We start from the raw sequence: 25,543 nt of genomic DNA on the forward strand, positions 1-25,543 counted from the left end.
GAAAAACATTTGACAATACTGAGTGCAGAGAAGTAAGGAAGAACCTTTTTATAGATCAGAAGTAGACTAAAAACTGAAAATCTGGGGTCACTGTCAGAGTATTTTGAAAAATAATCTAAAAATAAGTTATGTGCATGGAAACATAGATGGTTGTTATATGCACAGAAAGTTTGACATCAAAATTCAAAAGGAATTTTAGTCGGAAGTCTTAAGAGTTTCATCCTGATGTGCATGAACCTCAAGGTGCAATTCCAGTTAAAACTAATTACAAGAATAGGTTTTTTCCTGATGCATTTAAAAAAAATGTTTTTATATATATGCATTTGTTAGCCAGGTAAGCTGTACATTTAAAAGATTTTATGACTGTAATGAATAAAGGACCATAAAGGATCCAGAAAAACTCGTACAGGCTATTAGGAGATAAAATGTGTTGTTGTTTTTTTAAATTGTCCTTTCAAAATAAAGATTGGCCCCTTATGTGTCTCAGCTCCGAGGCAGCCCTGAACGTTTTTGCAAGTAACAGCGCCTACAAACAGTAGAGTGGGCAAAGGTGCCAACTTGCCATCGTGTGCCCTCAGCAGTCCAAGTGCTAAGAGCATGGATGGATGCAATAAAGGGTTTTTGATTTTATTAACAGGAAGAAGATAGAAGTGGTGAGTGGGGGAGAGGCCATTGGAGGAGAGGGATGTTGACCCACAGAGGACTGAAGGAACAGGTGCTCTCCTATACAAGTCTTGCATTTCTGCTAAACAGAGCGTAGATATTGGCACCCATACGTTAACATTCTGTGAGCAGAGAAAGTTACCTCTTCCATGCGCTGAATGAACCGATCCAGCTCTCCAATCCTCTTGTCTTTTTCCTGTATACTTGTCTCTGTAATTTGCATCTTCTTATTTGCCTCCTCAATGGCCTTCAGAAGTCGATTTGTTTCTGCCTTTGAACAAACAGATTTATGTTCATATCCACAAACAATCAATAAAATTGACAAATGAAAAGTAAGGAGCTGATTTCTGTGCTATACAATGGGGTTCGTTTTTTTAAAAGTAGACTCAATAAAGCCAATAAATCTGGGTGCGTAAGAACTGAGACTGTTTTTGCAAACCAAACATCTAGCTATAGCATCAAATATGAGTTTTGTGGCACACAAAATTTGGGTGATCAAAATTGTGGAGTTACTTTTAATATAGGGCTCTAAGCCTTCTCAGCAATCAGCTTTAAAAACAAAAAATGTTTGCACACCACATGAATATTTGTTCTCCCCTCAGTGGATACACAAGTACTCAGTACTGAGAGAAGAAAATGTGCTATTCCCAAGAACAGTATGTTTAGTTACCAAAGCCTGTCACTTTTAACTGCATTTATATCTGTATCACATTAAGGCTTGAGAGACTGAATTCAGTCTCGGTGGCTATCTGTGAGTGGTGTTAGATAACCTTGTTGTGATTGATCAGAAATATACAAAACAACATGATCAGAGGAAGGTTTTGGGAAGAAAAAAATGTTCTCACAGGATTTCTCTATTGAAATTAATTTTTTTCTCTTGAGATTTCACTAAAGTCACAGGATTTGTGCTTTGCATTTTCTAAGACCAGGAGTAGAAAAACATCCATGTCATTTTCATTTTGAAATTTAAATTTTTACTGTCCATTATGTTTAGACGCCCTCCTTCTTCAGCTATAAAGCTCTAACGACTATGAAAGTTTAAAAGTTGCTGTAACAAGGCATGAAAGGAAAAGAAACTGGTGTACAAATAAATGTAAGACTTCGCTTCTGGTGTTACATTTGTCAATATAATTTAAGGACTGTACTTCAAACACTGAACTGAAGAACACTCTTACAGACTGGCTGTACATACTATTAGATTTTCTTTCTCGGCTATATGTTTCTGTTCTTCTTGTTGTAGTTTTTCTTCATACTGGCTGTACAGTCTTCTGGTCATCTCTCTCATTACATCAGCATTGGCTTCCTGAGAGCATTCTACCTATAGGAGTAAACAAAAGAGAGAACTTCTACAGCTGAACCAACTCCAGGTGAAGCATTGCTGGAGACAAGAAAAATGGAGCTCAAACAAACCAAAAGGTAGAGATGTAACTGATGTTTATAGTTAGACTTCCCCTAGTATTGTTACAAAAATATACTCTACTACTAAGCCTGAGTCTCATTTACACCAAATCCACATTACAGCACTCTGGCAGTGTAAAGGGGCCTTTCAAAGGGGTGTAAGTTACAATTACACCAACTTTAGAACCCCTTCACACTGCCATAGTTAAAGTGCTATTAGTGTAACCCTCTCACACACTTGAAGTTTGCTCCCTGGTATGAAGAATAATTTAAAATTCTCTAATTTTACATGAGTGTAGCTTAGAAATGAGCCTGAACCAAAACCCATATTCAAATGCCCATGAACTTTGCAGTGATCAAAATCCAGATCCAATATTTACACTTTGAGCCCATCTGTGCTGTAGACTGAAATAAAAGCTAAATAAAACAGAACTAAACAAAATAGCTTTGCTAGGACTTGATTCTCCTCTTACTTGCTCTGCTGCAAATCTGGAGTGACACCATTAAAGTCATGGGAGTTACCCTGATCTAAGTGAGAAGAGAATCTAGGTCTACAAAGCTGCTAACTTTTAGTGTTATTTACATTGGTGTTAATCATGGTAATAAGAAAAGAATCAGGCACTTAGTGATTAATGCTGGTACACTCAGTGCTCATGGTTATAAAAGATTTCTGTTTTGAGCATCTGGGTTATCTTGTTTCAAGGACTGCAAGATTTATCAAACCATTACACTGTCTTACTCAGTGGGAACAAACTGTTCAAAGCTTATTGCTCTGCATAAAAATAAAAAGATATTTTGTCTTCTGAAGAGGGACAGATCTCTCGGAAGGATTCCATTTGCACTGTAGCTGCCTTCTGTGGCATCTGACCCAGATCGCTACATTAGGACAGAGAGCAAGTTTCTGCCAATACCATCAAAAGGAACAGGAATTAAATCAAGTTTCATTAAAGTATACACTGAACCCCCATAGTTACAGTAATGTGATTAGAAACAACAAACTAGGAAAGCAGAGTTGAAACAGTTCAACCCTAACCACCTTAAAAAGCGTCAAAGTGGAGTATAATTTCTTGTGCCACCTCTCCCACATTCCTTTGTTTACAATTTGGGTGGCCACTGCACTAACTACAGCATTCTCAGGTGAGATTATAAAAGAAATGATTCAAGTAAACGGAGAGAAACAGACCTGACTGACAGTAATAAGGGAAGTTGGTATTTTTTGCCTTTTCACAGCCAGCCCCCACAATGTCATATCCCCTTCTTACGTACCAACCCCCCCCCCCGCCAAAAAAAATTAAAAATCAGATCCTGTGGATGTTTCTGCATATGACTTAACAATCAGCTTTCACTATGCCAGCATGTGCTTAACTTTTAGCACATGAGCACATTCCATTGATGCCAACTTGCCTGATGTTAAGCACATGCTTAAGTGCTTCACTGAATTGAGGCCTACAAGGCTGAATTCTGTCCTGAGTCATCACACATAGATTTCCCTCACTTCATGTTTGGGCCAGGACGTGTCCTCAAGATTAAGATAAACTACAAATTTCTGTTTTGAAATCCTGATTTCTTTTCCTTTACTCTCTTCCTTTGATTATCCGTTCCTTCTTTTTATTCCCTACAGACCATAGCAGCTGCAAGCAACAAATCTACTCTACACAAACCTTGTAAAACTATTGTTGAAAGGAAATTAGAACATAAAAATACATTAGTAAGCTCGTACCCTCCCCCCTTAGTGTGATGGATCTGGGCCATCTATCACTATGCACCAATGTAGGATACAAGAGCCCCTAAGATAATCACCTGTTTCTGACTTATTTAAATGTCAGTAAGTCAGTGGTCACCTAATTTCATGGAAGGGATTTAATGTATTTTTTTAAAATATTTCTGATACTGCACAATTGTTCCAAGTTATTTGAAATGCTGTTAACTGCTCCAATATGATTTAATGGAAGCTTCCAAATGCAGGACAGTTGGACTCATAAAAAAAGGCCCATATGATAACTCCAGCTTGCGTTTCATTCCCTTGTGCTTACCTGAAAAGCTGTCCCACAATAACTTCTCTTTTCAGGGTAATTTGCTATTAGGGTGCACCTCTGTTGCCCAATAAATACTGTACATGTGCACAAAACATAACAGATTTCTGATGAAAAATTGTGAAAAGTACAGTACTGGCTGTCAATAACACTCCATGGATGGTCGGTGAAGAACTCTACACAAATGAGGCCAAATCTCTTTTTCCAAGCAATTAATCTCATTGCCTCAGCAATGTCCTTATTGCACAATATGAATAAGGGGAGTTTACATACTGTACCTTTAGTTTCAGTAGCTGATTTTCAACTTGGGCTGTTTCCAGCTGTTTTTGCTTTTCTTTCAGTTTTTCCATGGACTGCTCATGTGTGTGTTTTAAATTCCTTATTTGATCCCTTATATCTGTGTTCTCCAAACTAACATCCACTAAAGTTTTCTAAAATACACACAATGAAATACACAATTTGAAGTAGTAATAACAACAACAAAACAAAAATCATGATTTGACCAACCTACCACAAGAGGCTTTCTGCAATATTTAGAATATTTTAGAGTTTACTCTTTTGTTGACATAGTATTAACATAGTTAACAGCTTTGGCCCTTTAAAATTATGGTTTCCAATTATTTGCTTTACCAAAAAAAAATCTCTCCATAGGAGCATGTTCATTCAAATGCAGTCCCAGAGAGCTGTGATCCAGAGGAAGAGACATGCATGCATTACAGTGCAAACACCTCTTCTGTTTTATACTGTAATATAACGGAAGTGAAATGTTGGATTTTCCCCTCCATTCTTCCCCTCTCCAAATGCCAAATTTTAAGATAATAAACCTGAAAACACTGAAGTTTGACACCGGGGGACAGGAGAGTTGAGGAGGCTAGCTGGGATGGATGCCAAGCTGAAAACATTTTTATTAACAAGAAAAATGACTTTTGTATGTTTACAGGAGTGGCTACTCAATATTTGTAAAATTAAAAAAAAAATCATTGAAATTTCCATCAATAGAAAACAACAGTGGGACAAAATCATTCGATGTGTCATTGGTTTGTAAAATATGGAAAGAGTCTCAGTTTCACCTTTAATTTTCCATTAAGCAAAGGCCAAGGGCTTTCACCAGCTGCAATGGAGTGAAACAACACTTTACTGTATATTATAGTACAGCCTTTTAGCCAGCAAAACTCCTGGATTTTTCTTAAGTTCATCATTTATCTGTTTTAAATGTTCTTAGTGACATTTGATGGTTAAGATCCAAATGTGTATCTAACCATCATCCATCCCTCATGTATACTGTTAAACTGATGGCACAAGAGGGAGTCTAGGATGGTGGCTGATGGATCAGGCCATCCTCTTTGATAGAGCTATTAACAGCATACCTGCAACTCAACTGATGCCGATGTCAAGGAGCTGTTCATTTCACTGAAGCTGTCCAAGGCTGCAGCCTGCACTTGCATGTGACTCTCTAAGGATTCCTTTTCAACATTTGTTATCTGAACAGATTAAGAAAAGATATTAAAAAACAATCCTCAAATTTTAAAATTCTTTCAAAAGGATGATAGCTGCCACCAGTTTAACACTGGAGAGACAACAGGTTAAAAACAATGGGATTAAAAGGAGTTTTAATCTCTAGGTAAAATTCTCTATTGGAAATCTTGTGTTAACCAAACCTTCATTTTAAAAGCTTAAATTTTGGCCTTGGAAGCAAGCTATGCTGAGATATAGAAGCAGTTTTTCAGAGTCTTCTCACAATGTGTGCCATCATGCACATTAACCACAGCAAGGACTTAGGCTCTAACTCTTGTGGTCATGAAAAGAGAACTTTCCTCTAGCTAAACTTGGTAGAAGAAATTCATCCTTGTGCAGAGGGAATTCATCCCTTTTGGTGCTTAATTGAGGCTTACCCAGTGCATGGGCCTCGTGCTCACCCTGTGCACAGAGGCAAGTTTCACCCAATAAGAACTCCTGCAGAGTTTGTCTCACCTTGAAGTTGTACTTTGCATATTTTTAAATTTTGCCTGTTTTCAAAAAGAAAAAGGTTCTGGTTTATAAAAAACATTGTGCATCTCTAGAAACTGCTGTGAGGATCTCCATGAAAGATCAGAACTGCAAATGCATATAAGAGCATTCCAGCAGGTGAAACAACACTCGTACTCATTTATTGTTATTTAGATAGCATGGTAAATTTTCACAATACTTTAGAGTAGCTAAAATATACAGACCCCCAAATTGACAAAGTCTCTGCCCCAAACAGTACACAAACCAAACACACACAAAGAGATACAGGACAGCTGTTTATTAGCTGTCTGTGTCTTCAGTGCACAACTGAACAGGTAGGAGTAGGAGGATGTTTGACAGCTGTTTACTGGGAAAGCTGCTTTAGGCACACGGGGTGGAGTGCAAGAGGACATACAATCAGGAGTAGGTGAAGGAAAGAAATGGAGCAGCTTAGAAAGAGGCTTGGGTGGAGTGCAGGGAGCATGACATGGTATAGGAGGAGACGAGACCAGGAACACAGGGAAGCAAGTAAAAAGCTTTGAAGATAAGAAGCATGAGCTTGAATGTGAGAGTGAGCAGAGGGGAAGAGCCAACACAAATATTTACTATGTTTGAACTTTACAGAAGAAAAGATGATCAACCAACCAACCATAAGGTGTCTAAGAACATAAAGGAAGATACAACAGACCAAACAGTATCAATGATTATGAACCAAGGTCTAACCTTATCACGCACACAAGCAAACAAGGTCTACCTCTAGATAAAATACACAAGCATTGTGAACCAACCTTCATAAGTATTTAACAATTAGCATTTACTAGCCAAGCCATGCACCAACTGGGCCAGAGCATACAGGAGAAGCCAGTGCTCAAGGCTCACTTCACAGAGGTGTGTGTGCACATGTAAAAAGTGACCAAAGAAAGACTGTTTGGGACAGATTGCAGACGAGAGGTGAGATGGGGAGGATCCAGAAGAAAGGTTCAGTGACCAAGGCCAGGATTTCACTGTGCACAGGCAAGAGTTTTAACAATAGGGATAAAAGTGAGGGGCAGTTTTTGGAGATGACAGACAGACAGAGAGAATTTATAGCCAGGGCCCAAAGGTGATGGGAGCAGAAATAAAAGGATTCTAAAATGTTGCCAAGTATGAGAGCCTGGGTGTCTGGGAAGATGGTAGGGTGTCAAATCCACACATAAGATAGGGAGAAAAAGAGGTTTAGGGATAAGAAGTTCAGTCTGGGGAATGTAAAATGATGGTTAAACACCGAGAAGGAACTATTGAAGAGACACTGGACTATGCACTTAACTATCACTATGTCATTCCCTTGAAATGCCACACACAATTCATTTGACTGAGCCAGGATCGCATGACCTAAAAAGAGCTACATGTTACTGCTCTTCCTAACTACCCAATTTATGGCATTGTGATCTATTGACAAGCTAGCATTACCTGAGAAATGATCCTATCATCATTAACTAGAAGGGGGAAGCTCAGCACAGGATAGATGGAATTCCATGGCACATCTGACACACTTTTCAGAGACAAAAATGGTGTGTCAAGAGGTTGCCTTGGGCCTTGGACAGCCCTTTATATTATTGTAGAAGTCCAAACAAACAAACAAATAAATAAATAAATCCATCCAATAATAGATCCCAGAGACATTTATATTTCTCCCATATTTCAGACCAAATCCTGATCTCTTTGAGGTCAAAGCAAAAACTCCCATTGGCTTCAAGGGGATCTAGTTTTGTCCTTATCAGCATTTGGGACACAATTCTCTGATCTTTGGCTACTTTTTGGGCTTAGCTTCCCTTCTACAGGACACAAACACGGATGGAAAAAAGATTAAGTGAAAGAGAAGCAAATATTCATATTTTCAGACATTCCCAAGTATCAGGAAGTGGTCCAACAATGTGCTAAGGAATGATGATTTTTTTCCTTCAATTTTTAAGTTTGCTTCCAAACCTACAGAGATCATTATGCACACTCTAGGATAATGACTTGCAGAAGCTAAAGGCTCCATCAGGATAGCATTAGAGCACATATTTAAGTCCCACTAACCTAAAGCTAAGCATATGCTTAAATGCTATCCTTATTAACAAGGCTTTTCTGAATCAGGGCCATAGAAAGAAATGTTGCAGTTGGCATCTATAGCATAATTGTTGAACCAACCAGTTTTTTGAACTAAAGAACTCAGTTTGTATGATTCAGGTAAGAACAATTTTTAAAGTGCGTGGGGGGGGGGGGAAAAGGACAATTTTCCTGACACCTGTCACTATTATTGCTGCAGTGGAGCTTATGACTGAGAGGGTCACCATGAGCTAGGGTGACCAGCTAGTGTGAAAAATCAGGACAGGGGGTGGGGGGTAATAGGAGCCCATAGAAGAAAAAGACCCAAAAATCGGGACTGTCCCTATAAAATCGGGGAGGCTTCAGCAGAGAACTGAGGTTGCAGCACTTTTATGGCAATCAAATATATTTAAATACTGTAGTAAGTTACAAAGGCTGGAATTTAGTTTACTGGAATGACTCGTTGAGTTGCAAAAGTGACCTCCAGTAAGCAACAGACATCAGATTCTTGTATAACCCAGAGTCAGTTAATTTGTCAGCCCACAGGACAGAAGCTTTCTATGATAAACACCATCCTCCAGTCAGTATTGGAATATTAATCATACATAATCACACAGGCAATGTAATCAACAGTAGTCTTTATTTACAAAAAGTAGGTAATGGGGTGGTTCTGTCATGCTCCTTTACATGATCAGACCTGAAGAAGAGCTCAGCGTAAGCTCAAACGCTTCTCTCTCTCACCAACAGAAGTTGATCCAATAAAAGATATTACTTCACCCACCTTGACTCTCTAATGCTCCTTTACAGACAGAAAAAGCCTCTGCCCTGTTTTCATTTTGCTTGAAAAATACAAAGTACTGTGAAGGCATGAAAAATAATGAACATAAATGGCTCTAAAACATGATTTGTTTCATGCTACATACTGTCTTTCATAAAAAATGTTTATAGGTAACCTTGTTTGGTTCACCTCTTATGACATCATTATAAGTAAATGTGAACTTACTGTCAATTCATTTGTAAGTTGCTGTATTTTCCGTTTCATTTCACCATACTCTCCATACATTTTCTTTCTTACTTTTTCCAAAGTTGCTCTCACCTGTAGTCAGACAAATTATAAGCTTTTGTTATTCAGCCTTTATTACAAATATAATTTAGATTAGAAACCAGACAACAATGTGCTCCAAAGACCAGGGCCGGCTCTAACTTTTTTGCCGCCCCAAGCAGCAAAAAAAAGCGCCGCCCCGCCGTAAAACCCCCCCACCGAGTGCCGCGCCGCCGAACCCCCCCCCCGCCGAGCACCGCCGAACAGCCGCCGCCCCCCGCCGTGCTGCCGAACACCCCCGCCGAGGGCTGTGCTGCTGAATCCCTCCACGCGGAGCGCCGCCGAACACCCCCTCCGCCGAGCTGCTGAACACCCCCGCCCCCCGCGGAGCGTCGCGCCGCCGAAACCCCGCCGAACAGCCTCTGCCCCCCCCCCGCGCTCCCGAACCCCCCCCCCCCCGCCCCACACGGAGCACCGCCAAACACCCCCCACCGAGCGCCGCGCTGCCGAACCCCTCCCCGCGGAGCGCCGCCGAACACCCTCCGCCGAGCGCTGCGCCACCGGAAACGCCCCCCCCCCCCCCCCGCCGAGCGCCACGCTGCCCCCCGCCACCCCAAGATTGGCCATCCCTTACCAGGGGCCGCCCCAAGCACGTGCTTGGTTGCCTGGTGCCTGGAGCCGGCCCTGCCAAAGACCAAGATCACCTACAGTGATCACCATTGCTAAGCCAACGCTTGCTCACGGTAACATTTGTAATTCCCTGGCAGAAGTGTCTTAGATACCACGGTGTAGTAGCTGAGGGTTAATTTACCTTTTAAGGCATCTATCTGTATAAACACTCATTTGCATTAATTTAGAAACATAATTTCATCACTAGATTCCAAAAAATAGGCTATTCACCAATTTGATTTTAGTACAAAAATTAAACGTAATTAAAAATAACTGCAGGTATAAATTATTTCCTTTATGTATTTTTAACACTGGAAACAAAACTGAGTTAGCTACGTTAATCAAACATGAACAGAAGCAACTTTCTAGCTCAGGATTAACTAGTGTTTACAAAGGCCACATCTAAATATATAAATGTTCACTTACATGCTACCTTCCAGACACATAGTTAGAGGTTGCCCTTTTCACTCAGTCATATGATTACCTATCAGACTGATTAGGTATAGTACAACAATGAGCATAGTTGGGCTTATGCACAGCTGGAGTCAGGAGTGGAGGCACTGAAAGGCGGCCGCATTCATGTGTACGTGTAGCGGGGTGAAGGCCCGCTCCAGCCCTGAAGGGGTTGGAAAAGCCCTGCAGAGGGATAGGGCTGAGTAAAGGAGCAAAACCCCGGCTGATTGGGGAAGTGGCTGCAGCTGGGGCCACGCCCCAAACTGAGCCACTTGGCCTTATAAGAAGGCCAGGGTAGCCAGAACTGAGCAGTCTCCCTCTGACAGGAGAGAGAGACAGGTCTGGCTGCAGGGAGCTCACCTGGGGACCTAGAGTAAGGCAGGGCTGGGAAGCCCTAGGCCAGCAACTCCCCAGGCTGCAGGGCCTGGTCCTAGGCTCATATAGGTATTGGGGTTGCAGAGGGGCAACCTGAGGGTGGGTAAAGGCAGCCAGTCCAAACCCCTTATTGCCTGTGATGATTGGCTGATAGACTGCAGTCTGCCCCAAGGCATGGGGGCTAGATGGTGACTGGCAGTAGCCACAACTGAGGTAACATTGGGATAAGGGTGGGGGTTCCCCTGGGTGGGGAGACCCAGAGAGAGAGTGGGATACTGCCAGGGGAGCAGCACCCACGCCAAGGGCACTGGGGTCCAGGAGGGACACAGGGGCCAATGACAGGCGGGACACCTGGCCTGCAGAGGGCGCTCCGGATGCTGGGTGAGCTAATTCCCATGGATGACCAGCAGGCGGTGCCGCAGGAGTGAGTCTGTGCCTGATTACAGTACGTATGTAATAAAGGGGTTCTCAGGACAAATTTTTTGGTGGCCTCAGAGTGGGGCCACCAACTCTTGCTGATGGCCGGTCTCACACTTTTTCCTAAAATACTTAATTAGCTTTAAGGAAAAAAATTAATATGCACATACACATGTCCAAATCATTGTTATTTATTGCTAGCTAGTAAGTCTGTTGTGAAAAGTGATAATAACAAACATACAAGTGTCACTTTTCACAGCAGACTTACTCAGTCCTGCCAAGCCTGAGGCTAGGGGAGGCAACAGGGGACTAGAGCCTGAAGCCCTGCTGCCAGAGCCTGCTGCTGCACAGCCGGAGCCCAGGCCTGGGGCCTGAAGCCCCGTGGCCAGAGCCTGCCACCCCAGGGCTGAACCCCAAAGCCTGAGCCCCACCACCCCTGGGAAGGTGGGGAACTCACTGGGTGCCTGCTCCTCCAGCATTGTGCCCCAGGTTTCTCCAGAGGGGGGCAGGGCCCAACCCCTGTTGGTGACCCCAGCAACCAACACCAAGGCAGGGCATCCAGGAGCAACAGGGAGGGAGGCTGTGGCTGCAAGAAATGTCCCTGGTGGCCGCATTTGAGAAACGCTGCTTTAGGGGGGCACTCTCAGAAAGGAGTTTGTGCTGCATGGCCATGCCCCAAACCCTGTAGTCCTGCCTCCTTTGGAACGTGCACAGCTGAAAGCACCGGGAGCTCTCTCTCCTTCCCCTGCCACACACCATTCCTTGTGCTCAAAAAATAACTCAGTAGAGTCTCTCCCCACTAGTGCACCTACCCAGAGAGCTCTGATTTGACCCAATATTTTTAGTCTAGTTTAAGTTTAAATGTTAAACATCACCTTATATGCATATATGTAGTGAAAACAGACTTTGATTTAACACCTCGTTGTGCTGCAAAGATGCAAGTCATGGGGAGGAGGGGGGAGTGAAGCTAATGAATTGGTTTAGTTGAATGCAGCTTTACATAGAGAGAGAGAGGGAGGATCACACCTACCCCCAACCTCTATACATAATACTGCCAGAATCAAAGCCTAAAAATTTGTTCTTGTCAGCCTTTTATATTGGATAGATACACAGACAGACAGGCCGGCCCTTTTGGCTGTTTTTGAGAATCTGTTTGGACAACACTGCTGCCATCCTTTTGATTGGAGGACACACTCTTCATTTTAATACTTGTCTGGACCTAAGGCTTTGATCCAAATAATAAGTGTGCATTTACATAGCATCATACTTCAATAGGCACAAAATGACTGGGGGGAGGGGCCATGGGGAGGGATCTGAAGTTTTAAACAGGACATGTCTGGGAGCTGGCATACTATGTGAGGAAAAAGGCAATAATGGCCATCGCTGGTAAAATGAGGGTCTGGCTAGAGAATCTTGCCTGTATGCTCGGGGTTCTGCTGATTGCCATATTTGGGGTCGGGAAGGAATTTTCCTCCAGGGTAGATTGGCAGTAGCCCTGGAGGTTTTTCGCCTTCCTCCGCAGCATAGGGCAGGGGTCGCAAGCTGGAAGATTCTCCGCAACTTGAAGTCTTTAGATCACGATCTGGAGACTTCAACAGCAGAGTTAAGGGAAAGTGGGGGGGTCAACATTTATGGCCTGCATCATGCGGGAGGTCAGACTAGATGACCATATTGGTCCCTTCTGACCTTAAAGTCTATGAGCCAACGACGATGATAGCACTAGGGCAAACCCAACAAATCCAAAGACAAGCTGTATAACTGTCCAATCAAAGTTCTTTGGGGCAGCATCTGTCTTTGTTATGTGTAGGTACAGTACCTGGCACAATGGAGTCTGGATCCATGAGTGGAGCCCCTAGGTCAGTGGTCTCCAACTTTTTTACGCCCAAGATCACTTTTTGAATCTAAGGGCAACCCAGGATCTAACCTGCCCCATCCCTGAGGTGGTGCCCCTTCCCGCTCACTCCATCCTTCGCTGTCCCCCACACTCACTCACTTTCACCGGGCTAGGGTGGGGGTTGGCGTTCAGGAGGGGGTGTGGGCTTTGGGCTGAGGCCCAGGGGTATGCAGTGTGGGAGGGGGCTCTGGGATGAGCCTGGGGCAGGGGGTTGGGGTGCAGGAGGGGGTAAGGGGAGCAACCTCTAGGAGGAAGCTTGAGTGGAGGAGGGGGTCTCCGAGCTGGGCAGAGTGTTGGGGTGCAGGAGGCGGTACAGGGTGATGGCTCTGAGAGGGGGCTCAGGGCTGGGGGTTGGGGTGCAGGAGAGGGTTTGGGGTACAGGAGAGGGTTTGGGGTGCTGGATCCAGGCAGGGGCTCAGGGCTAGGGGTTGGGTTGGGCTAGGGGCAGCACTTACCTCCGGTGGCTCCGTCGGCAGCGGGTGCAGTGAGGCTAAGGCAGGCTCCCTGCCTATCCTGGCCCCACACCGCTCCCGGAAGGCACCCCTGCAGCCCCTGGGGGGGGGAGGGGGACACGTGGCTCCACATGCTGCCCCTCTCTGCAAGCACTGATCCCACAGCTCTCCCAGTCAATGGGAGCTGCAGGGGCGGTGCTTGCAGGCAGGAGCAGCACACAGAGGGAGACCCCTGCCCCCCGGGCAGCGCTGGCTGCATCCGGGGGCGGCATGGGGCCAGGGTAGGGAGTCTGCCTTAGTTGCTGCAATGCTGAGCCGCCAGAGATTGCAATCGACTGGGAGATTCTCAAGGATCGACTAGTCGATCGCAATTGACCGGTTGGTGACCACTGCCCTAGGTGCTACTGCAATAACAATACCACCATCATTTTGGCTCCCATCATTGTAGCATTTAAATATCAAGGCAGTAGGCTGATAATGGATCAGCTCTGCTCACTTGCCACTGCCCTGCATCCTGTGTAGTCACTTACACCAGTCAGAATGAGAGCATTTGACACTTGCTTTTCACTCACTTTTCACTGGTGTAAATGACCATACAAGGGACAGGTCAATGGTGAATTGAGCCCAGAATATTTAGAAAGAGGGCAAGTTTCCTCAACTACAAGAAGCCACTTGGTAAAAGAGAGTCAGTGATTCCTGACTATTAGAAAATGGCCTAATACCATACGAAGATACAGCCTGCAAGTGCCTGTAAGCAAAAACAAGCAGATATTAGGAATCAACATTATTACATCCCCTTAAATTGTTAGCCTGACTCACAGCGATCCTCTCTTTTATATGAAAGTTGATCTGTGATGAAGTGGGACTGTTCTTAATGTTTCCTCTGAATACTGTGTGGGTGCCTCAGTTTCCCCTATGTATTGCTTAAGTCTCCAGTGTGCATAAATGGCAGACACTCTGTATCCTGGCAACAAATGGCTGGGGCCCTTCCCCCCTGCAAGGGAACAGCTAAAGGTGAACAAAGAGATCGGGTGAGCTTCTGGCCCAGGAAAGAGTCAAAGGCCAGAAAGGAGGGGCTGGAGGGGGTTTCAGTTGGGAGCTGGCTGGGGACAGGAAGTTAGTGCAGACGGGGTTGTCTGGCTTACTGGGCCCCAAAATGGACCCGGCTGAGGGAACCTGTTCTCTGTACCTACAAGCTCTGTTTTAGACCATGTTCCTGTCATCTAATAAACCTCTGTTTTACTGGCTGGTTAAGAGTCACGTCTGACTGAGAAGTGGGGGTGCAGGACCCTCTGGCTTCCCCAGGACCCCGCCTGGGCAGACTCGCTGGTGGGAAGTGCACAGGGGGCATATACTGAATGCTCCAAGGTCAGACCCAGGAAGGTGAAGCCGTGAGAGCTTCTTGCCCTGAAGACAGTCTGCTCCGAGGGAGAGGAGGCTCCCCAGAGTCCTGACTGGCTTTGTGGGGAGCAGTTCCAAAGCATCGCCCGGGGTCTCCGTAACATGATCTCTTGAACTTGAAATCAGTAGAGCATCATCTGCACTGGCCAGCTTCCGTAAACTGGCTTCATGGGTGGGATGGAGTAAAGAGAGAAGGATGGATTATTTGCTTTGTACTAATTAGCGGAATTACTAACTAAGCCTAGAGAGTCAAAGATCAACAGATGAAATGTTTAGCTCCTGCATGATTGCAGCACTGAAGTCAGTCTTACCAAGGCCACTGAATTTACACTTCTCTTTCAGGAGAGCTGTTACTTATAGTTACCTATGGAAATGTTAGTTTCTCTTATTAGTCAATACTATCTGTACAGTAAAATTTGTGCAAGAAGCCACTGTTATTAGGCAATCCCTTACCTTGAAACTGCCCCAAAGTGTCCTTAAATGAATTGACTACTTTACCATTTTTAGTAGCCCACCCAGAACTGGAGAGGATGGATTTGATCGGTCTTTCAAGTGCTGCTTAAACAATTTTCTATGTATTTGATTTCAGATTATAAGGGCTTTGGAACAGAGACCCTATGACTTGTTTGGCAGCTTACTTGCTGAACAGAAGCAGGAATGTAATGCTCTGGTCAGTGTGTGCATTAGGTATCCCCCTCGCTCCCAACCCACGGAGGATGAGAGTCTGTTACAGTCCCCTGCTACAGAACAGAGGTTTTTTTGCTCAGTGTGTAGAGACTCAATAAACAACAACATTATAGAAAGGATATTTGAGAACATCTTTTAAATTAAAAAAAAATATATAACTCACATCTTTAATGTAATTCATCTCTTCTTTCAGCTGATGAGCTGACCACCCATAAACCACCATTTCTTTCTTATGGTTATTGTCAGTCCTGTGCACCACACCATACACCATGCCATCAGAGAACTTCCCTGTAGACAGTCCATTCGGTACATGGTAGGGTTGCTATTTAAAAACAAAAAAAACCAAACATCTTTTACCCTAATACTAAACACAATAACAAATTCAAAACAGAAAAAGGGGGCATGGTACAGACCTGCACAGAAGGACACAGACATTCCTTAGGTCTTATATACTTGCATCATCGAGGAATGAAAGAAGTTTCATTAGTCTTAACAGAAATTACATGTGTATGTACAACTAGAGGATAACAGACTGGATTTCTGGGTGAGAGAAAGTAATGGGGTTATTAAAAAAAGAATTAATTGTTCAAGACATTGACTTACTCAAATTCATCACCAAGATTTGCTCTTTTACACTTGTGTATATGTATGGTTGGGTTTGGAGGCTAGGGGTAAGTAGATGTGTAGGCACAGCCCATAGCAGCTGTTTTCCTTTGCCTGGAGCGGCTCTCAACTTTTGTTTATAATTTATTTTCAAAATGTTTCTTTATGCACCCTTTAAAATAAAAATATCCTGGAGGAAAAACCAGGAGACACGACATGTAAGATGTTTTATTGCTTATTTTAAAACTCTCATCATTTCTTCATGAGAGTTTTAAAATGAGCAATAAAACATCAAAACACGATAGATGCAGGTTTTATAACTTTCTATGCAAGGTCAGTGCAAGTAAGAATTACAGTGCAAAATATTTAGAAACTTATGAATAAACGTGGGTCATTTATACATACAAACCCTTATTTAACTTAGTTCTCAGGAAACATCTGAAATTGAAACTTTCAATTTAAAAAAGGAATACATTAACTGCATTTAGAACATGAATTTTAGATTATAGTGGTTTGATATTTAGTGCTCAAAAAAAATCAGGACTTGTTTGTACTATAATTTGTTTATATTTTAAGCAGTTCAGTTCACATTTGAAGTTTGTTTGTTTTTTTTAATATATAAAACTGGCATACTTTCATGGTATCCCAATACTTTAGGTTCAGGTTCTGTTTCTCCTGCAGGATTTAGTAACATCATTGGAAGACTTGAAGTAGGGCAATGAGCTGCATGGTATTTGCACATATTTGTGTAGGTGTTAGGAATGTTATCAATTCTTGTAAGGGGGACACAGAACTCGGAACTCAGGTCGTGGTAGGCAAAAGTACAGAGGAAGTTAAACTAAAAAATAGATATGCACGCGTGTGCCCCAATTTCAGAGGAACACTGTGTCCCCGATTCAGGCTTTCAACACCTCTGAAAAGAATTAGGTACAAGGTGTCACAAATTGGGCACCCAAAACTGAAGTGCACAAAATTAGTGAACACTGCTGAAAATACAGCTGAAAAATATTTATGCATCTGCTTAACTCTATGCACATGAACAGTCTCATTAAACTCAGCACATAATGTAAATGTTTGCAAGATTGGGGCATAAATCATTAAAAATTACAAACATACATTTTTAGTTTTTTCCCCCCTCTCTATATACTTAGCAAGACCTGGGTAGATTTGGGAACATTCCTGAAGGTTGCCCTCAGTCCCTCAGATCAAGATTTTGTAACTAAATAAATATTCCCATTCAACAATAAGAGCTTTTAAAGCTTTTAGGTGTTGAAACCTATTAAGTTTTTAACACCTCCATCACATTTCAACAGTAAATATTCTCCTTCCCCATCAAATGAGGGATGAGAAAGCTGCAGCTCAATTTTCAATCTCTTATGATGTCACATCCCACTAGCTCTCCAGTTCTTCAGATAACACAGAGAAATAAAGACCAACCCAGCATGCTATTTCTAGTGTAAAAAAGCTAAAATGCTGGTGGGGGATGAAGAACAAAGGGGATGATTGGAGTTCACCTTTAAAGTACTAATGTTAAAGGAACCAAAAATACATCTCCTAGAACTATTCGCTCCACAAGACAATGAGCTGGCAACTGTAATACATAATCAATTTGTACTGTATTCTTAGACACAGTACATGAGTTAATCTCTCTGTTTAGAGTTTGTTTTTAAATGATACCTTGTACTGCTTTTGAGCAAGCTGGTTTGTCTATATTAGCTAATCACACTCTACGTTAGCTGTGCATGTATCTGTGAAAACAATAATATTTACCACACAAATGAAAAGGAAATATTGCTGTAGCTTTGACATTTAAAAAAAATTACATAATTGTGAAATATTTCCAAGCTTCTGTTACCCTGATATTTTCTCCCCAACATCGTATACAAACTATCACCCAACCCCCTCCCACCACATTAAAAGAACATTAAAGTTACACGGTCAAGCCCTCCAAAGTTAGGAAGTGCCAGAAATAAGGTTGCCTGTGTAACCTTAATTCAGACCCTTGTGCATATGCATTATAATACATTATCTAATTACATGCTCACATGCTGGTTTTTTCAACAGGATCTCTACCTCATTCATTGTACAAGATGGACGTGCTTGGGGGATGAATCAGGATTGTGTAGTAAAGGTGGCTGTTGTCTATAAGACCCCTGCCTCATTTATTGTACAAGTTGGAAGGTGTGTAGTTAATAAGGCACGGCGGGAAGAGAAGGATGGTCTCATGCTAATAGCAGTTGAATGCTGCCCTGGACAACTGGATTCTATTCCTACCTCTGGCACACAGAGTTCCGGTGTGATGCTAGGCAAGACACTTAAAAATCAAAACATTTCACGGGTAGTCATTACTTGTGTGTTTCTCATTTTCTGAGTGCCCAGCTTGAGACCCTGGGATCTGATGTACAGCACTCTGATTTGCTAAACTCTCACAGCTGCAACTGAAGTCAAGAGGAGCTGTTATTTGAAAATATCAAGTGCTATATACTGCTAAGCACCTGAAAAAAAAATCAGGTCTTAGACATATCTAATTGAGCATTGTCTCACTACCAGTGCCAGTCTCTTTGACAAGACATTCCCAGTTCCTCCCTCCCTTCTCTTCATCTGGTCCATCTCTTCTCTCCCCCCCCCCCACCCCATTTCTCCCCTCCCTGTATTTTTGCCCCAATCACCCCACTCCCTGGCTCTTTGTAGCAATCTCTTTGCCCAACAGCCAGCCCCAGTTTCCGCCATGCACATCCTGGCTCCTTCTCATCTCTCTCTCCCCCAGCCCCCGCACTCATTCACTCCCCACTGCTTTCCAGTCCCAGTCTCCTCCTTCAATCACCTCCTGTCTCCCCCCTCCTCTAAGCAATGATCTCAGTGTTGTCATTCCTCCCCAAATGGCTCCCAGATCCCCCATTTTCTTTCACCAGCTCCCAGTCCCAGCCTCTCCCTGTCCCAGTCTCCTTGCCAAACAAGTCTCAGCCTCCTTTTTCTCCCAACCCCAGCCTCCCAATCCCAGTCCCACCTCCACCTCACAACTCCCAGTCAGTTTCTCTCTCCCCCTTTCCTCCTCCTGTCCCAGGAAGTCTCCTTGTCCCAACTACTCCTTTCCTTCCTCCCTGGTACAGTTCTTCTCCCTTCTGCATTCCTCCTCCATGCTGTCTAACCTCATTCTGAGAAATGACTGAAACTTATGAAAAATTCAGAAAGCCTTTGACAAGGTCCTCATCAAATGCTCTTAAGCAAATTAGGGAGTCATGAGATAAGAGGAAAAGTCCTCTCATAGATCCCTAACTGACTAAAAGATAGGAAACAAAGGGTGGGACTAAACAGTCAGTTTTCACAGTGGAAAGAGGTAAATAGCAGGGTCCCCCAAGGACCTATACTGGGATCAGCACTGTTCCACATAGTCATAAATGACCTGGAAAAGGGGGTAAGAGTGAGGTAGCAAAGTTTGCCAATAATACAAAATTACCTTATAGTAAGCTGTTCCATATCCCTAAAATCACTTTTGTTGCCCTTCTCCATACTTTTTCCAATTCTAATATACCTTGTTTAAGATACGGTCTCCAGAACTGCAAGGTGTGGGCATACCATGGATTTATACAGTGACATTGTGGTATTTTCTGCCTTATTATCTATCCATTTCCTAATCGTTCCAAACACTGTGAGCTTTTTTGACTGCAGATGGACATTGAGTAGATGCTTTCAGAGAACTACCCAAGATGACCCCAAGATCTCTTTCTTGAGTGGTAACAGCTAATTTAGAACCCATCATTTTGTATGTATAGTTGAGATTGTGTTTTCCAATGTGCATTATTTTGCATTTTCAACATCATTTTATTGCCCCATTACCCAGTTTTGTCAGATCCCTTTGTAACACTTCACAGTCTGCTTTGGATGTGTCTATCTTCAATAAGATCGTAAGAACAGCCATACTGGGTCAGATCAATTGTCCATCTAGCCCAGTATCCTGTCTTCTGACAGTGGCCAATGTTCTTATGTTCTATAAAATCATGAATAGTGTGGAGAAAGTGAATAAGGAAATGTGATGTACTCTTTCATATAACACAAGAGCCAGGGGTCACCCATTGAAATTAATAGGCAGCAGATTTAAAAAACAATCATCAGGAAGTATTTCTTCACACAAAGCACAGTCAACCTGTAGAACTCATTACTAGGGAATGTTGTGAAGGCCAAAAGTACAACTGGTTTCAAAAAAGAATGAGATAAGTTCATGGAGTATAGGTCCATCAATGGCTATTAGCCAAGATGATCAGGGACACAACCCCAAGCTATGGATGTCCCTAAACCTCCGACTTGCAAGAAGTTGGGATTGGACAACAGGAGATGCATCACTCGATAAATTGTCCTGCTCTGTTCATTCCCTCTGAAGCATCTGGCCCTGGTCACTATCAGAAGACAGGATAATGGGCTACATGGACCACTGATCTGACCTTGTATGGCCCTACTTATGTAAATTCAGCATGCGGTAAACACCCAGAGCATGGAAAATTTCAACCCAAATGGTTAAAGTTTCAGAAACTTATAAGCAACTGTAAAAAGTCTTATAATGGGAAATGTTGGGCAACCTTAATAAAAAATGGTGCTAACAACCTCATCTACTACACAAACGCAAATGCACAGTATAGCGCAACTATAAATATACAATTCCACGCTAAAAAAAATATCACAGGCATATTTTTGTATCCCAGTAATCAAAGCTACATAATCACATACTACTCTACCCATCATTTAAAAACCATTTGCTTTGTTGAAAACATAGAGAAAGCAAGCTTGTTTTACAGGAACTGGGTGGGACATGATTCAACACTGGCTTTTCATTTCCTGGGTTGTACAATTCGTTTGGTAGTTTCATATGAACTCCACCCTTAAATAATTACTTGCATTAGAGCATTAAATAATAATTTCCGTCTCCCAGACGCCCAAGACAGTAATCATTTCAATTGTGGCAAATTACTTCAGAAAGTAATATGCTTCTAAGGACCTGAACATTATCCATGGAATAGCTACTGCCTAGCAACTGTAGCTTTCAAAGTCACACAATTGGTTCATTATCATTTTAATGGCACTGTAGTAGCTGAACTTGTTGAGCCCCAGCAACAAACTTCTACTGGGTATCTAAAATGGTACAGGACTCATTTAAAAATCTCGCTTATAGGCATTAACATGGAGATTATGCATAGAGCTGTACAAATGACTGATTTTTTCCAGTTTTCTGGTAGTTCCAAAAAGACAGAATTGTTTGACAAACTGAAAAGTTAAAAAAAATTGCTCTGAATTTTAAGATTTGTTTTAAAAATTAAATAAAATGAGGACCTTTATATGAAATGTCATTTTGAATAGAAAAAAATGAAAATATTTTGTTTTGAAAATGTGGAAACAAAATGTTTAGATTTTTTCTTCCTTGTTTTCAACAGAAACAATTCATCAAATTCAACACAAAATCATGAAATGTTTGGGTGGATCCAAATGTCAATTTTTTGCAGAAAAATTTTTCAGTTGGAAAATTTCAACCAGCTCTAGTTATAAACTTTCTGGCCACAACTGGGCTTTTCCTATGCCAGGCAATGTATCTGTGCAGAATGCCTTGGGAAGATCTTTTCTGGCAAAGATCTAGTAGATTCAAACTAACCAAGATCCATATCCATTCAAACCACACGGTCCCCCAAATACACTTATTTCCCATTAACACACAGGAGAGTAGATGTATAATTCCATTGCGCGGTAAATGTGTGACATGTAGGTATATATATTACACAATCACTGCTTACACCTCTAACCATGCCTTTTGTTAGCACCGCCTGCTCCAGGAATTGTGCCTCCTTTCAGGCTGTTCTGTAAGTTTAGAACAGTGTCCCAAGCTTCCTCCCTCTCTCACAAGAGAGAGTTCAAAAATTCCCCTAGTTTGAAAAGCATTCCACACCTAATAAGTACATGACATTGTACATTTGTTCTCTGCTTTACACTGTATTGTTTTGGTTTATGTAGTTCCTTCATATTGTGAACTCCCAAGGGCAAGGATCGGTTATCGTTTTGGCACAGTTTTCCCATTGTTCAATGCTGTACAAATTGACAGCACTATCTATGTTATATTCTCTTTTACTGTCATTTTTCTCTGGTCTTTTCCCTCCACTCAAATCTCTTTCCACCCCTGCCTTTCCCACCTCCCGCAAAGAAGTTGGTAGTTCTATCATTTAAAGTTTATTTTTTCTAAACTATTTGTAGCAGGGTATAAGGGCACTACCTGGCCATTGTGTTAATCACAATTCAGCTGCCTGTTTCACTTGCACAGCTACTCAGGGGAAGGGCTAGTGGAGTGGAGTGGCCGCTTGGAAGGCGGAAAGGAAAAAATTCCTTGGGGAAGTTCAGGTTCACACCCAGGGGTCAGAGAATGTCTTACCGATTATCTTGACTTATTTTACATTCTTGCTATAAACACTTGCCACGTTACAGGAGATGATCTTGCTGACTGCAACTGTTTTTTCTCATGTTATTCCACCAGCATGCACCTGACATTACACACCTCTTCCAATTTGCATTCTCTGAGCACTTACTTACCCCCACCTCTGGTCTGTGTTTCTCCATCAATATTTTATCATTTTTTCTCCCCCTTTCTTTCTTGTTGCCCTGTCATACCTCCTCCCTACCATATTCTCTTTCTCCCAAATCCCCGGTGTCCCCCACTCCCCAACCCAGCCTCATAGAGCACTAGAGCCTTCACAGCCAGTAAAATCTGTTTAACACGTGTTTACAGCCACACCTTTTCCCTAGTCCAATGCAGAGGGGAGCCAGGCTAGTAGATCCTCTCCCCCTGTTCATGTATTCAGTGATAAAGGGGTGGAAATGGTAATCACCACCTCTCTCTGCTGCATGGTCAATGGTGAGGCAAGTGATAGATCTCTCAGTTGGTGATATTAAAAGTCAATGAGTGTCTTCAAAATGTTCAGGACCAGATGAGCACTGGCTAGGATCATTGCACTCAGCTACTGAGCTAGCTAAGCAAAGTTGTCAATGTTAGTGGACTTTAAAGCCAAGATCCAGTCTAACCACCCCCATTTCTGGTCAAAATCATCAACTACTGCTAGAGAAATATAAAGGAAAGAGTTTTAGCTACCACGGCATTGCCACACACTCATCACTGTGATATCAGAGCACTTCCCTGAGCAGACACTATAGAAAAAGCGCTGAATTTTATTTAAAAACTATTTTAACATGCTAGCTGCTGATTTAAAATTACAGGCTTATTTTCAGTGATTTCTGAGTCTGTGCTGCAATGTAAGTTAGTAGTGAGAATATACCATTTTCATGCACAGCAAATGCTATATAAATCTATCTACAGTAGCTTCCAGGGATGTGCTTTGACTCAATGTGCAGTAGCACAGACACAATACGTCGAGTTATGTCTCATAGCATATCCCAAAGAAAAGCAGATAGTTATTTATTATTATTCAGTTCCTTGCACTATTTTAAATAGACATAGACACCTGAGATGTTGCAAAATTCCTGCTAATTACCAGATGTCCAGTTTATCCCTCAACCCAAATAATAGACGGTTTGGTATGAAGCAGAGCCACCATAAAAAACAGTATGAGGTGCAATAAAGTTCTCCTCAGAGCATAAGTGCTGCTTTTTGCTTCCTCTTTTATAGGCAGGCATGATGCCTATTAATCTACATGTACAATAAGAAACACGTGCTAAGGAGAGATTTTCCCCCAATCCATATCCAATATTCCATTTTAAAATCAAAAGATACGTTCAAGACTTTCTTATCACTCCACATTCCTCCTAAACAAGAGCTCAAAGCACACTCTAGGCATCCTTTTTAAAAAAAGAGTAAACCCATCTAATTTAATGATTAAGACACATCTTGGTGTGTTTGGATCAGTGGTTCTCAACCTATTTATCATTGTTGGCTCCATCATTGTTGGCCCTGAGGATGTCACATGAACCACAGCTGTGTGCTGACTGGGCCACAGATTGAGAACCACTGGTTTGGATACACAATAACAATGGATTCATGTAGGGGTGGGTGGGTTAAATAAGAACTTAAAAGTTTCAGCAAAACCTAATTGTTAATTACCTATAATATCTCAAATCAATTCCTTTGGCAGCTAGTAAAAGTAGTTAAGATATGTTTCTTATTTCTTCCTATTCCCAGAGCTATCAGAGTATCTGCTATATCACTTCTGTCTCCCTTTTGTTTATAATACAAGTTACCAATGATATAGACAGTGATAATGTTCACACAGTTGATTAAGTTACAGATTTCCTGTAAAGAAGAATAGCATCTTTATTATATCTATTCCATCAGCCAAAATTGCTCTACTGTGATGAGAGATTATTATTTTTCTTGATATTACTTTGGTGTTCATGAAACTCATATTACATTCAGCCTCCTTTGCAGATGCTACATTATATTTTTAAATGCATTATTGATATGGAAAATGTGCCAATACATATCTTTTCAAGCATTATTTCTTGAAATGCAGCATATATTAAATATAGACTGAAAGAAATATACAAGTTAACTTCTATGATTCTATACCATTTCCAGGAACTGTAGAAAATTCAAAGAGTACCACAGTTAGCAAAAACTATCACATATTTATCTACCAGTGAAGTAGCTTATTTTATAACATATACTGTAGCCTAGTAGTACCTAGCTATTACATACTGCTTGTCATCAGTAGATCTCAAAGTGCATCACAAATTCTACTTTAGTGGTGCTCAACCCTGGAGAGTCTATGTCTCATCCAAAGGAGATGCAAAGAACACAAAAATAGTCAGAAACACATCATGAGATCATATTAGTGCAATTCAAAACCACTTCTTATTAAAGGAGTATCAGGTAGAGAAGTCTACAACCCAGTGCCATCCCACGGTATTTTTATAACTCTCTGGCACTGCCTTTGACACAATACTACCCCTCTAACTTTTATCATTCCCAAGCAGCTGGCAGAGATGGGAAGGGAACCTGGGAATTATCCATTTGCTCATCAATATTTCTGTTGCCTTGTCACATGGAAAGCATTCTGCTGATGCAACTGTTGTTTTTGCTCTAAGAGCTCCAAATCAGATCTGTAGACTCCACAAGAGTTACATGTGGTTCAACAGTCAGGTGGAGCTTCATAGAGCAGAATAGGGCAGTGTCACAGAGCATGCGACCTCACCCTTTCTCTTTGCAAGCAGTCCTCACACACTCTTAAGTTCACAAAAGCATATTTTATTTATGTCTCATGCAGTTTCATGTCCCATCACCATAAGGCTTTACCCAATCTTCAATGTACTCCTTGACCGAGGGGTGATTGTCTCACTTTTGAGATCCTGATCTTCTTCGCCCTTCCTTCCAGCCTTTGCCCCTCTCTTCCTGTTTTTTTTAAATGTCCCAGCTGAT

The 25,543-nt window shown here is 42.1% G+C and overlaps 1 protein-coding gene across 1 annotated transcript in view; it reads right to left on the minus strand.

The window, feature by feature from the left end:
• LOC112110105 (myocardial zonula adherens protein) overlaps positions 1 to 25,543 on the minus strand; it is an 87,921-nt gene that overhangs the window by 45,003 nt on the left and 17,375 nt on the right. Inside the window, exons 3-8 of the mRNA XM_029910748.1 lie at positions 15,704 to 15,862; positions 9,154 to 9,246; positions 5,462 to 5,575; positions 4,373 to 4,525; positions 1,856 to 1,981; positions 806 to 934 (exon numbers count right to left, since the gene is read on the minus strand). Of these exons, the coding sequence (XP_029766608.1) occupies positions 806 to 934; positions 1,856 to 1,981; positions 4,373 to 4,525; positions 5,462 to 5,575; positions 9,154 to 9,246; positions 15,704 to 15,862 (774 nt within the window). The remainder of the gene's footprint in view (positions 1 to 805; positions 935 to 1,855; positions 1,982 to 4,372; positions 4,526 to 5,461; positions 5,576 to 9,153; positions 9,247 to 15,703; positions 15,863 to 25,543) is intronic.

The sequence above is a fragment of the Terrapene carolina genome, unplaced genomic scaffold (assembly GCF_002925995.2).
Source record: "Terrapene carolina triunguis isolate 2854851 unplaced genomic scaffold, T_m_triunguis-2.0 Scaffold67, whole genome shotgun sequence".
In the NCBI taxonomy this organism is placed as follows: Eukaryota; Metazoa; Chordata; order Testudines; family Emydidae; genus Terrapene; species Terrapene triunguis.